This window comes from Rhinatrema bivittatum, chromosome 4 (assembly GCF_901001135.1).
Source record: "Rhinatrema bivittatum chromosome 4, aRhiBiv1.1, whole genome shotgun sequence".
In the NCBI taxonomy this organism is placed as follows: Eukaryota; Metazoa; Chordata; class Amphibia; order Gymnophiona; family Rhinatrematidae; genus Rhinatrema; species Rhinatrema bivittatum.
Window position 1 is genome coordinate 274,899,402 of NC_042618.1, and position 12,685 is coordinate 274,912,086.

Sequence of the window (12,685 nt, forward strand, 5' to 3'; positions counted from 1 at the left end):
TCCCTATCCCTCTAGCCCCGAAGAACCCAGAGAAGGATCACAGGAAGGATACTCGCAGGTATTGTGGGGCTGACCGAGGGTGAAAACATAGGGAGAGAGAAGGCCGCAATTTGGTTGGTAAGCTGGGGGAAACCGTTATGAGGTGACAGAAACCAATTGAAACACAGGGCTTAGTACTCACTGAGCGCCGATGAAATGTACGCGTAGGAAGACCCATGTAGGAAACAATTTGTGAAGTAAAACTTCAAGTGTTTCTGTGAGGAAAAGTTGTGAGAAATTTCTCACAGAGCTCCTGAAAGCGATGCTAACTGCAGCATGGAAAAAAGAAGACTGAAGGGAGACCCCTGTGGACACAGGGATAATGGCATGCTGGGCATACTCAGTGCACTCAGTGTGCCAGTGTCAGTCAAAGCTTTCTAGAAACTTTGACAGAAATGTTTTCCGTGACAGGGCTCCGTCCAGTGATGTCACCCACATGTGAGGGCTACCATCCTGCTTGTCCTGGGAGAAAGAAAATTCTTTTGTAATTGTCTGAGTATTTTAACAGAAAAAAAAATCTACTGGGCTCAGCCTCTATGAATCCAGTTCTTAAGGTAATCACGTATTCCTTGGCGTGGGTAAGTCAATAACTATTGGTGGGTTGACTGGTTGGTAATTAACAGTGCATACAGATGAATTCACATAGGTTGTTGTTCCATCAGCCATTACACCATAACCTAGAGAATAAAGAAAACATTTTTATTTCAATATTTTTCTAACTTCAACCACTTAAGTCAAATTAATTATTATACAGTAATTTTTGAAAACCTATGATGCAAATATAGGGGTAGATTTTAAAAGGTGCGCATACTACCCGGCGTACACACATGTACGCCCGATTTTATAACTTGCACGCACAGGCGCACGCAAACTATAAAATCGGGGGTTGGCGCTTGCAAGGGGGTACACAATTGTGCACCTTGTGCGCGCCGAGCCCGCGCCGAGCTGTGCTCCCTTCCCCTGTTTCCTACCCCCACCCCACCTTCCCTTCCCTTCTCCTACCTCCCCTTTCCCCCCTACCTTTCTCTTTTTATTTTCTTGTTTCAAAACTTACTTCAGCCCTGGGGCTGAAGTAAGTTGTGTACACCGGCCAACTGCCGGCACGCGATCCCCTGGAAAGCAGCAAATGGCCACTGTGCCAGGAGCCTCTGACCCTACCCCGCCTCTGAACCACCCCGCCCATGCCCCTCCCCCTTCCCACCCTTGTAGTAAAGCCCCGGGACTTACACGCAACCCGGGGCTTTACGTGTGTAAATTAAATTTCCGGCCCATAATGTGCTCTTCTAAAGCATTTAGATGAAAATATCTCAGAGCTTCACATACATTCAAACTAACAGAAGAGTTTCAAAATGGTGTTGTTGTTGTGCCCCTTACCTTTAATCATTACGCTATCCTTATCCCCTATGTATATCCAAAGTTACATACATATCAGAAACTTTGATCAAACACTTAGATGGATAACACAGCAAATATTCAATGAAAGATCAAATATCTTATTCCTTATTGTGATAGATTATTTTTTCAAGCCTAAACTACTTGATATACATCTAGTAAAAGCAGTTTTATCACAAATAGAGAACCACTTAGAAGATAACAATATACTATACCTAAACCAATTTGGGTTCACAAAAAAACAGAAACCCTACTCATTTCCTTAGCCGACCCTATACTACAAGGCTTTAACAACAATGAATCCTGGTGCTAAATGATTTAACAGCAGCATTGGACATAGTTGACCATACACTTCTATGCCACCAGCTAAGAAAAATTGTAATAGATGGAAATGTTAACAAATGGTTCTCATTCTTCCTAAAAGATAATCAAATTTCAGGCCTTCCCTATCAATACAGGTGTCCCCCAAGGTTCAGCACTTTCAACCATGCTATTCAACATATACCTGCTGCCTATGTGTGCATTATTAGCACATCTAGGACTAAATCTCTTCTTATATGCAGATGACATACAATTGTATATCCAATTCGACAAAATATTCGAAAAAAGTACGTCGTCCCTGTCAACATACCCAGGAAAATAGTGGAAAGTGTTTAAACATCAAAATCACAGAACATATAGAAAGACATGGTTTAATGGAACAAAGTCAACATGGCTTTACCCAAGGCAAGTCTTGCCTCACAAATCTGCTTCACTTTTTTGAAGGAGTTAATAAACATGTGGATAAAGGTGAACCGGTAGATGTAGTGTACTTGGATTTTCAGAAGGCGTTTGACAAAGTTTCTCATGAGAGGCTTCTAGGAAAAGTAAAAAGTCTTGGGACAGGTGGCGATGCCCTTTCGTGGATTACAAACTGGCTAAAAGACAGGAAACAGAGTAGGATTAAATGGACAATTTTCTCAGTGGAAGGGATTGGGCAGAGGAGTGCCTCAGGGATCTGTATTGGGACCATTATTTTTCAATATACTTACAAATGATCTGGAAAGAAATATGACAAATGAGGTAATCAAATTTGCAGATGATACAAAATTGTTCAGAGTAGTTAAATCACAAGCAGATTGTGATAAATTGTAGGAAGACCTTGTGAAACTGGAAAATTGGGCATCGAAATGGCAGATGAAATTTAATGTGGATAAGTGCAAGGTGATGCATATAGGGAAAAATAACCCATGCTATAGTTACACAATGTTAGGTTCCATATTAGGTGCTACCACCCAAGAAAGAGATCTACGCGTCATAGTGGATAATACATTGAAATCGTCAGTTCAGTGTGCTGCGGCAGTCAAAAAAGCAAACAGAATGTTTGGAATTATTAGAAAGGGAATGATGAATAAAATGGAAAATGTCATAATGCCTCTGAATCGCTCCATGGTGAGACCGCACCTTGAATACTGTGTACAATTCTGGTCGCCACATCTAAAAAAAGATATAATTGCAATGGAGAAGGTACAGAGAAGGGCGACCAAAATGATAAGGGGATTGGAACAGCTCCCCTATGAGAAAAAACTAAAGAGGTTAGGACTTTTAAGTTGACTTAGAAAATAGCCACTGCTATTACTAGCAACAGTAACATGGAATAGACTTAGTTTTGGGGTACTTGCCAGGTTCTAATGGCCTGGATTAGCCACTGTTGGAAACAGGATGCTGGGCTTGATGGACCCTTGGTCTGACCCAGCATGGCATGTTCTTATGTTCTTGTGTTCATATGTCATACAGCCAAAAACTCTAACACCCCCCAAAACTGAAATAGTTTGGTTAAGGAAAGACAACACACTAATCAAACCAGCATCCCTAGACCTAGGAATCACTGATATTACTCACTCAGATCAAGTATGTGACTTGGCAATACAGGTCAATGAGAACTTCACTATGAAAAAGCATATAAACAAATTAATAAAACAGGGTACTCCAAGCTAAGAAAATTTCATCAACTGAAACTCTTGTTAACAACTCAAGACTTCCGTACCTTCTTATACTTATATGTTCAAACCTAGACTACTGCAACTCTCTTCTACTAGGCCTACTATAAAATCTACTAAAACCACTACAGCTACTTCAAAATGCCTCTGCAAGACTCTTACTAGGAACAAGGAAATTTGAACACATCATCCCCTCGCTGATTGCGCTGCACGGGCTACCTATACAATCCAGAATTCACTATAAAGTTTTAACTCTGATTTTCAACATCATCAACCAAGTTTATTAGGAGTGACAATTCAAAACTACAATTCACAGAAGCCCCAAGCTGTAGAATCCCTTCCAGAGTGAATACGTCAAATAACAGATAGAATTTCAAGTGTGAACTGAAACTATAGCTCTTCAGAAAACCATACAACTTAAAGACCAATAATCTGATAACAACCACATCAGCACCAGAGATAATGTTAATAGAGCGAGCATTAAGCAATAAATGATGTAATATAAATTAATATTAATAGAACAAGCAATAAGTATTGAATGAGGTGACGTACATTGATGTTAATGGAGTGAGCAATAATATTTGTTGAGAACGGGGTGTTTAGTGTGCCCTTGGGCCTCAGCCCGACCCCAGACGAATCCAGGGCCGAACCAAGGGTTGACGGCGTGTCCCAGCATGGCAGAACACGGTTTTACCCTCTGCCGGGCCTGCAAGCTCCCAGAGCCAACAACAGATGATGTTGGTAGGGGAACGGTCCTCCGACTGTTCCGAGCCCTTTCGGACCTGCCGCTTGAATCGGCAAGGAGCAGCAAGCTGGCCTGAGGTTGAGGGCAGACGGAGGCCTTGACACGTAGACAGGACTAAGATGGATGCGAGGGCATCTCGGACAAGACTGGGTTGATGCGACGGCATCACAAGCATGACGAGAAACTTGATCCAAACAAGACAAGACATAAGGCAGGAGGACATTGGCACTGTCTCTCAGGGCGCCCTACTCAGCCCACCTGCGGGACTGAGTCGCGGACCACCCTGTCCCAGGGGAGTGGGACAAGCGCAGGGAAGACCCAGGCAAGGAGGAACTCCAATGATGAAGCCGGTGTCATCCAAAGCTTCCCCCATGGCTGGCGGGAACAGAGGCTCAGGAGCACAGGGACGAATCCCACCTGCAGGCCACTCCATTCTCGGGCACGACACCATCCGAGAACTACAGCTTTGCAGGAACGGAAGGCTCAGGAGCATCAAACGAAGACGCAGGGAAGAACATCCTAGCAGGCAGACACATCAGGGCGAGGAAGATCATGGCGGAACATCAGGACATGGTCAGGGACCTCAGGCAAGACATCAAGATACAAAGACGTGGTACGAAGGCAGACGAGAAGAGGAGCTCCACGAAGAACAGAAGACCTTACAAGGCTCTGGCAGGCAGGAGCCTCCAGAGGGAAGTCACTCTGATGCATGGCAAAGACAGACTGAAGTTGAAGTCCTTTTATAGGGCTGCAGACCGGCGACTCCCTGGGAGGAGTTTGGCAGGCCCACACCTAGCTGGCCTTATAACTATGGAGAAGTGCTGCGGGCCGGCCCCTAGGGAGAAGGGCGTGGCTCAAATCAGGAAGTCCATGCAAACACAAGCAGCCTCAGGCAGGCCCCAAGGACATCGAGGCCTCCCAGGCCCTAGAGCAAATCCTGGACAGTTCGCAAGCGAGGCCCCGGCTTTGGAGCGGCCTCCAGGAAGAGGTAAGGAGCCTCCCGTAGCAACACTACAGGAGGGTTTATAATAGTACCCCCCCTCAAAGGGGTCCCCCCTCCTTTTAGGAGGACCAGGAACAAGGCAGCACAGAGCATAGAAGACAAGCAAGAACCACAACAACAGCACAAACAACAAATGGAAAACACAAACAAGCGAACAGCGCACAACAAACAGCGCATAACAGCACAAACAAGCGAACAGCGCACCAACAAAAAGCGCAAACAAGCGAACAGAAGACACGACGAGAGACCAAAGAACACGAGGCCAAGAGCAGACGAGACCGAGGGAGCGCGAGACCGAGGGAACACGGGGCCGTGCGAGCAGCGACCGAGCGAACGGTGTCCGCGCGACCGACAACACAAAAAACATAAAAGAGGGAGCAAGGGAAAGGAGAGCGAGGAAGCGGAGAGCAAGGGAACAGAGAGCGAGGGAGCGGAGAGCAAGGAAACGGAGCGAAGGAGCGGAGAGCAAGGGAACAGAGAGCGAAGGAGCAGATAGCAAGGGAACGGAGAACATAGGAGCAGAGAGCAAGGGAGCGGAGAGCAAGAGAGCAGAGAGCAAGGGAGCGAAAGAGCAAGGAGCAAGAGAGCGGAAAGTGAAGGAGCGAAGGGCGAAAGAGCGAAGAGGGAGAGACAGGAAACGAGGGAACGAAATGCGGGAACAAGGAGGACGGGAACACACAAGCGGGAAACAACAAGCGGAAACCAAACAAAACAAACGAAGAACAGACAGAGAACAACACAGACGAGCAACAGGCAGAAAACAGCACAGACGAGCAACAAGCGGAAAACAGCACAAACCAGCAACCCACACACAGCACAGACGAGCAACAACAAAACACACAGCAGAAATGAGCAACAACAAAACACACAGCAAAAACGAGCAACAACAAAAGACACAGCACAAATGAGCAACAACAAAACACACAGCACAAACGAGCAACACAACCAACAACACACAGCATAAACAAGACAAGAAACACAAAAAACACCAAGAAGGCCTGGGGGAGGGAACCCAGGGCGGGCAAAGCAAAACCAGCTAACCAGGCGCCTCCTGCAGGTCGTAACAACCCCAAGCTGGCAAACATGACAAAAAAGTCTGGATGCAGGCGCCTCCTGAAGGTTGTATTATCCAGACAGCTGGTGCGTCCAGCAGGTCGTATACAAAAAACTTGAAAAAGTTTTTTGGTCCCAAAACCAGTCCAGGAACACAGACAAGACTCAGGAACAAGGCGGATCCATCCCTGAGGAGCACCCTCGGGCACATGACCTTGCATTCTGTTGAGAAGGGGTGTTTAGTGTGCCCTTGGGCCTCAGCCCGAACCCAGACGAATCCAGGGCCGAACCGAGGGGTGACGGCATGTCCCAGCATGACTAAACATGGTCTTACCCCCTGCCGGGCCTGCAAGCTCCCAGAGCAAACAACAGATGATGTTGGTAGGGGAACGGTCCTCCGACTGTTCCGAGCCCTTTCGGACCTGCCGCTTGAATCGGCAAGGAGCAGCAGGCCGGCCTGAGGTAGAGGGCAGACGGAGGTCTTGACACGTAGACAGGACTATGATTGATGCAAGGGCATCTCGGACGAGACTGGGTTGATGCGACAGCATCACAAGCATGACAAGGAACTTGATCCAAACAAGACAAGACATAAGGCAGGAGGACATTGGCACTGTCCCTCAGGGCGCCCTACTCAGCCCACCCGCGGGACTGAGTTGCAGACCACCCTGTCCCACTATGCGCCCTACACAGCCCTAGGAGGCTGGTCACGGACCACGAGGACAGTGGGACAAGCACAGGTAAGATCCAGGCAAGGAGGAACTCCAATGACGAAGCCGGTGTCATCCGAAGCTTCCCCCATGGCTGGTGGGAACAGAGGCTCAGGAGCATGGGGATGAATCCCACCTGCAGGCCACTCCATTCTCGGGCACGACATCATCCGAGAACCACGGCTTTGCGCTGGCAAGTTAAATGTAAGACATTGATAATACAGGCTAAGTGGGAATTTGAAAAGAAGTTGGACGTAGAGGTAAAAACTCACAGTAAAAACTTTTTAAATATATCTGAATCAGAAAGCCTGTGAAGGAGTCAGTTGGATCGTTAGATGATTGAGGAGTTAAAGGGGCCCTTTGAGAAGATAAGGCCATAATGGAAAGATTAAATGCTTTCTTTGCTTCAGTGATAACTGTTCCGGAGAAGGTTTTTATGGGTAATGATTCAGATGGACTGAATCAAATCATGTTAAACCTAGAAGATGTGGTAGGCTTGATTAACAAACTGAAGAGTGGTAAATCACCTGGACCAGATGGTATACACCTCAGGGTTCTGAAGGAACTAAAAAAAGAAATTTCAGTTCTATTAGTAAAAATTAGTAATCTATCATTAAAATTGTCCATTGTACCTGAAGAGGCTGGAGGGTGGCTAATGTAACCCCAATATTTAAAAAGGGCTCAAGGGGTGATCCGGGAAACTACAGACCAGTTAGCCTGACTTCAGTGCCAGGAAAAATAGTGGAAAGTGTTCTAAAGATCAAAATCACTGAACAAAGAGAAAGACATGGTTTAATGGAACAAAGGTGGAATGGTGAATAAAACAGAAAATGTCATAATGCCTCTGTATCACTACATGGTGAGACCGCACCTTGAATACTGTATACAGTTCTGGTCGTCACATCTCAGAAAAGATATAATTGCGATGGAGAAGGTACAGAGAAGGGCTACCAAAATGATAAGGGGAATGGAACAGCTCCCCTATGAGGAAAGACTAAAGAGTTTAGGACTGTTCAGCTTGGAGAAGAAATGGTTGAGGGGGGATATGATAGAGGTATTTAAAATCATGAGAGGTCTAGAATGGTTAAATTTGAATCAGTTATTTACTATTTTAGATAACAGAACGTCTAGGGGGCACTCCATGAAGTTAGCATGAAGCACATTTAAAACTAATCGGAGAAAGTTCTTTTTCACTCAATGCACAATTAAACTCTGGAATTTGATGCCAGGGGATGTGTTTAGTGCAGTTAGCGTAGCTGGATTTAAAAAAAACGTTTGGATAAGTTATTGGAGGAGAAATCCATTTCCTGCTATTAATCAAGTTGACTTTGAAAATTGTCACTGCAGTGGCATGTGATATACTTAGTTTTTGGGTACTTGCCAGCTACTTGTAGCCTGGATTGGCCATGGTTGGAAACAGAATGCTGGGCTTGATGGACCCTTTGTCTGACCCAGAATGGCATGTTCTTATGTTCTTAATAGAGATGATAACTTTAAAACAAGCTTGAGGGTACACACATATGCTGGAATGTTAAATCATCCATACAAGTTTGAGCATATAATACAAACTATATCTACAGTGCATATGTGTGCTCCTAGTTTTAAGTGGTTATGCAGGGGAATGTTATTTGCGTACCTTTCCTTAGGACTTGTCGACTTTTATATGCAAGTGAGCACATTTTAAAATATGTGCGCTTGAAGATAATAATCAGTTTGCCCAGTCAATGTCTAAGTCATCAAGACCCCTCTGGTTCTTTAGCCTACATTCCCCACAGTTTTCCCAGACCCCTCACCCAGTCAGTTTTTGGCATTAATGAGTTTTATTCTGACTTATACCTGAAAATGAGCAGAAGTAAATATACACAGTTAAGAGTCTGATGCATGCTGTGTTTCTCAGTTTTAAAATCAAAATTTCCATACATAAATGTGGATGCCACCCTAGAATGCCACTGACCCATCTCAAATCTTCCTCTTTTTTTGGAGCATTCTGTTGTACACACACACACATATACAGACATATTTTTTCAGTTTTAAAATAAGAGTTGCTTGTGCTCGACCCATATATACCGTATATATATATATTAGCCTTTTAACACAAGCAACTATTAAAATTCACCCCACAGTAGTCAGATGTAATGAAAGATATTGATTCATATTTTCAGTGTCCATCAGTTTGTTCTAGAAACCCATTATCCATTCATACATACCTATATCAATTTATATTTTTTATAGGAATATCTTCACTTGAACTTTTGACCACATTGAGAAAATCTCACCAGAATTCACATTCAGGGCCTGATTTACTAAGCTATTTTTCTCATAGGCATGAGGAGAGCAATAATGAAAACCCTTTCAGTATGTAAAATAGAAACATAGAACATGATGATGGCAGATAAAGACTATTCTGCCCATTTAGACTACCCCTCCACAGCTTTACAATCCCTTCCTCTCCCTCAAAGATCCTCTGTACTTGTCACATGCTTTCATGAATTCTGATACTGTCCATGTTTCCACCATTTAAGCAGAAAGGCTATTCCATGCATCTATCACCCTTTCTGCAAATAAATATTTCCTTAGATTACTCCTGAATATACTTCCTTTCACGCTCAATGCATGGCCCCTCATTCCAGAACCTCCTTTTCATTGAAAGAGGCCTGTCTCCTCCGTATTTATTTCCTGGAAGTATTTAAATGTCTCTATCATAGCTCCTTTCCTCCAGGGTACACATGTTTTGATCTTTAAATCTTTAAATCTGTCCCCATATACTTTATGATAAAGACTGCTGACCATTTTTGTATCTGCCCTTTCAACTGACTCTGTCTGCTTTAGATCCTTTGGTCTGACCCAGTATGGCATTTTCTTATGTTCTTATGTTCTTATGTTCAGTACTCTGGTGAGATCCCATTTGGAGGCTTATACAGCAATGTTTCCCAACCAGTGTGCCTTTAGACCTCCCTCCAGTTATTAGGGATGTGCATTTGTTTAAAACAAATGGCCAATCCATTACAAATGTATTGTATTTGTTTGGTTTGTTTGCTCCCAAAAACAAATCAGCAAGTACCATGAATGAAGCATATGTCATTTGTTTCATTCATTTACATTTCCCATTGAAAAGCATTGGCTACAATGGAAAGAAAGAGCCAGAGGAAGGGCAGGTCATATGGGAGTTTCCATACTAACTAGCCCCGATGCCTATGACTCATGTGCGAGGTTGGAGAAGAACCAGGATCCATTGTCAAGGAAACCAGCCTGAGAAAGCAAAGGAACATATCAGAGTGAAGAATTTTTCTAAATCAATGAATCATGGCTCTATCTATTCTTCTTATAGTATTCCCAGACTGTTACGGCTTGCTGTTGTGTGTGCATTTTGTATTTTACTACAGTCTTCTTTATCAACAGTGCTTTTGTTGAATATTAGAAATATTCCATTTTTTTCTAATCCTTTTAGCCACTGTCATACTGTGTTAATTTGTGTTATGGTCCCGGTCGCGACCGGGGCCTTCCCTGCCCTTCGCGGGCCCCGGCGGCGCAGATGTCGGCAGCGTTCCCGCGGAGGCCTCCCCGGGAACGCCGTTTCCCTAGACGCGCGCGCGCAGGAAGGGGGCTGAAATAGCCCGCTTCCCGCCGCGCGACGCTCCTCCCTCTTCGATGACGTCAGACACTGTGGGGCATTTAACCCCGGCGTCTGCTCCTACTCGGGGCCTTGCAACCGGGTTCCACCGCGGTCCCTAGTTGCGCCAGGCCCCAAGGTGTTCTACAGTGCCTGCCTGCCTACTACAGTGCTTGCCTGCCTGCTACAGTGCCTGCCTGCTACCGTTCCTGCCTTCTGCTTCATTGCCTGCTTGCTACAGTGGCCGGGCCCCTATGGGCTCCTCCCGGGGGGGCTCCGGTCTCTGCCACAGTTCCTGCCTGGTTCCAGTTCCCGAGTCTTGCCACCGTTCCTGCCTGGTTCCAGTAACCTCTTGCTTCAGTTCCAGTCCGGTCCCAGTACCTGTCTTGCTTCAGTTCCAGTCCGGTTCCAGTATCTGTCTTGCTTCAGTTCCAGTCTGGTTCCAGTACCTTTCTTACTTTCAGTTCCTGCCTGGTTCCAGTACCCAAGTCTTGCTACAGTTCCTGCCTGGTTCCAGAACCCGAACCCAGTTACAGTATTGCTACTGTCCTAGTCTGGTTCCAGTTACCCGTCCTGATCCACTACCTGCCTAAGTCCCAGTGGTTGGGCTCCTACGGGCTCCTCCCAGGGGAGCACCAGCTTCCAGGGTGAAGAGCATCGTCTATGTCCTGTCAGATATCCGCCTCCCGACCTGCCCATTTCTAGAGACATTAGAACACCTTATCCCAGTCTCTTGCAGGTCGGCCCAAGGGTCCACTAAAACAGCTTATTCACAACAGATTGCAAGGCCCTGGACTTGGCGGATATGCCGGGCCTTCGAGCCATCCCAGGAATGGCCCAACAATTGCAGCAATTACAGCAATGTTTTGATGGCTTGGCAGCTATGGTGGAGCAGCTAGCTGCCCACCTAGATAAGATACCCATGAATCCTCCGCCCGCCGATAGGACGGCACCCGAGGAACAAGTTATCTCGACAACTCAGTTACCTGCACCTTCTCGTTACGCCGGAGATGCAAAGACCTGCCGCAGCTTTCTGAACCAATGTTTCCTACAGTTCACTCTGTTGCCCCGGCAGTTCCCCCACTGATTCGGTGAAGGTGGCCTACATTCTCTCCCTCCTCGATGGAAAGGTCCTATGGTGGGCCTCCCCGCTCTGGGAACATAATGAACCCTCGTTTGAGGATTTACAGCATTTCATCTCGAGCTTCCGACAGGCTTTCGATGAACCAGCTCGCTTGGCCACTGCTACGACAGAACTGCTCCAGTTACGCCAAGGGGTCCGCTCCCTGGCAGACTATGCTATGGATTTCCGTACTCTTGCCTAGGAGGTCGGTTGGCAAGACGGCAGCCTAAAATCCATTTTCCTAGAAGTCTATCCGGGCGTATCAAGAATGAGCTCGCAGCCCTGATCTCCGGAGGATCTCAATGCACTAATAGACATGGCTGGCCGCATCGACCGCCGCCTCCAGCAGAGGGCGAGAGAGCAATGACCTGCCCGAAGTAATTCCCCGTTGGTTTCCGCGTATTCCGAGGCATCATCTTCTCCTACGATTGAATGTCTGGAGACTACCCCTACTGAACCTGTACGGTTGGGACGTTCCCCGCTCTCCATGGAGGAGAGACAGAGTCGCTGCCCTCAGGGCTTGTGTCTCTATTGCGGCCAGCAAGGTCATTTTCTGGTCAACTGCCAGGAGCGTCTGGAAAGACACCAGAACCTAGGAGGTCGTGAGGAGCTCCTCCTGGGTTGTGCCTCAGTTCCTCAATGCACTGTACCAATACATTGGAGTTTCCCAGGAGGGTCACTGGAGACCCTCGCATTCCTGGACCTCCGGAGCAGGGGGTAATTTTATTTGACAGGAGTTAGTCTCCCAACTGCGGATTCCCATGCAAGAGTGGGAGACCCTGCTACGAATTACCTCCATCCAGGGTTCGCTCCTTCCGGGGCATATCAAGACCTCCACGACACCCGTTACAGTCCGCACCGGGGCAATCCACTCAGAGGAGATAGCTTTCTTAGTCTTAGAGAAGGCCGTCCACCCCGTGGTGCTAGGGTTGCCGTGGCTGCAGAAGCATTCGCCCACGATTCAATGGGATACCCTGCGAATTACCCAGTGGAGTCCATCTTGCCACTCCACCTGCTTGCAGACGTCCAAG

General features: G+C 46.4%; 1 protein-coding gene across 2 annotated transcripts in view; it reads right to left on the reverse strand.

Moving 5' to 3' along the window:
• Window positions 1-591: 591 nt before the first annotated feature.
• The window catches only part of MPPED1 (metallophosphoesterase domain containing 1), a 419,956-nt gene continuing 407,862 nt past the window's right edge, over window positions 592-12,685 (reverse strand). For both annotated transcript variants that reach the window (XM_029600130.1, XM_029600131.1), the window contains exon 6: window positions 592-716. In XM_029600130.1, the coding sequence (XP_029455990.1) occupies window positions 598-716 (119 nt within the window). In that variant the 3' untranslated portion in view covers window positions 592-597. The remainder of the gene's footprint in view (window positions 717-12,685) is intronic.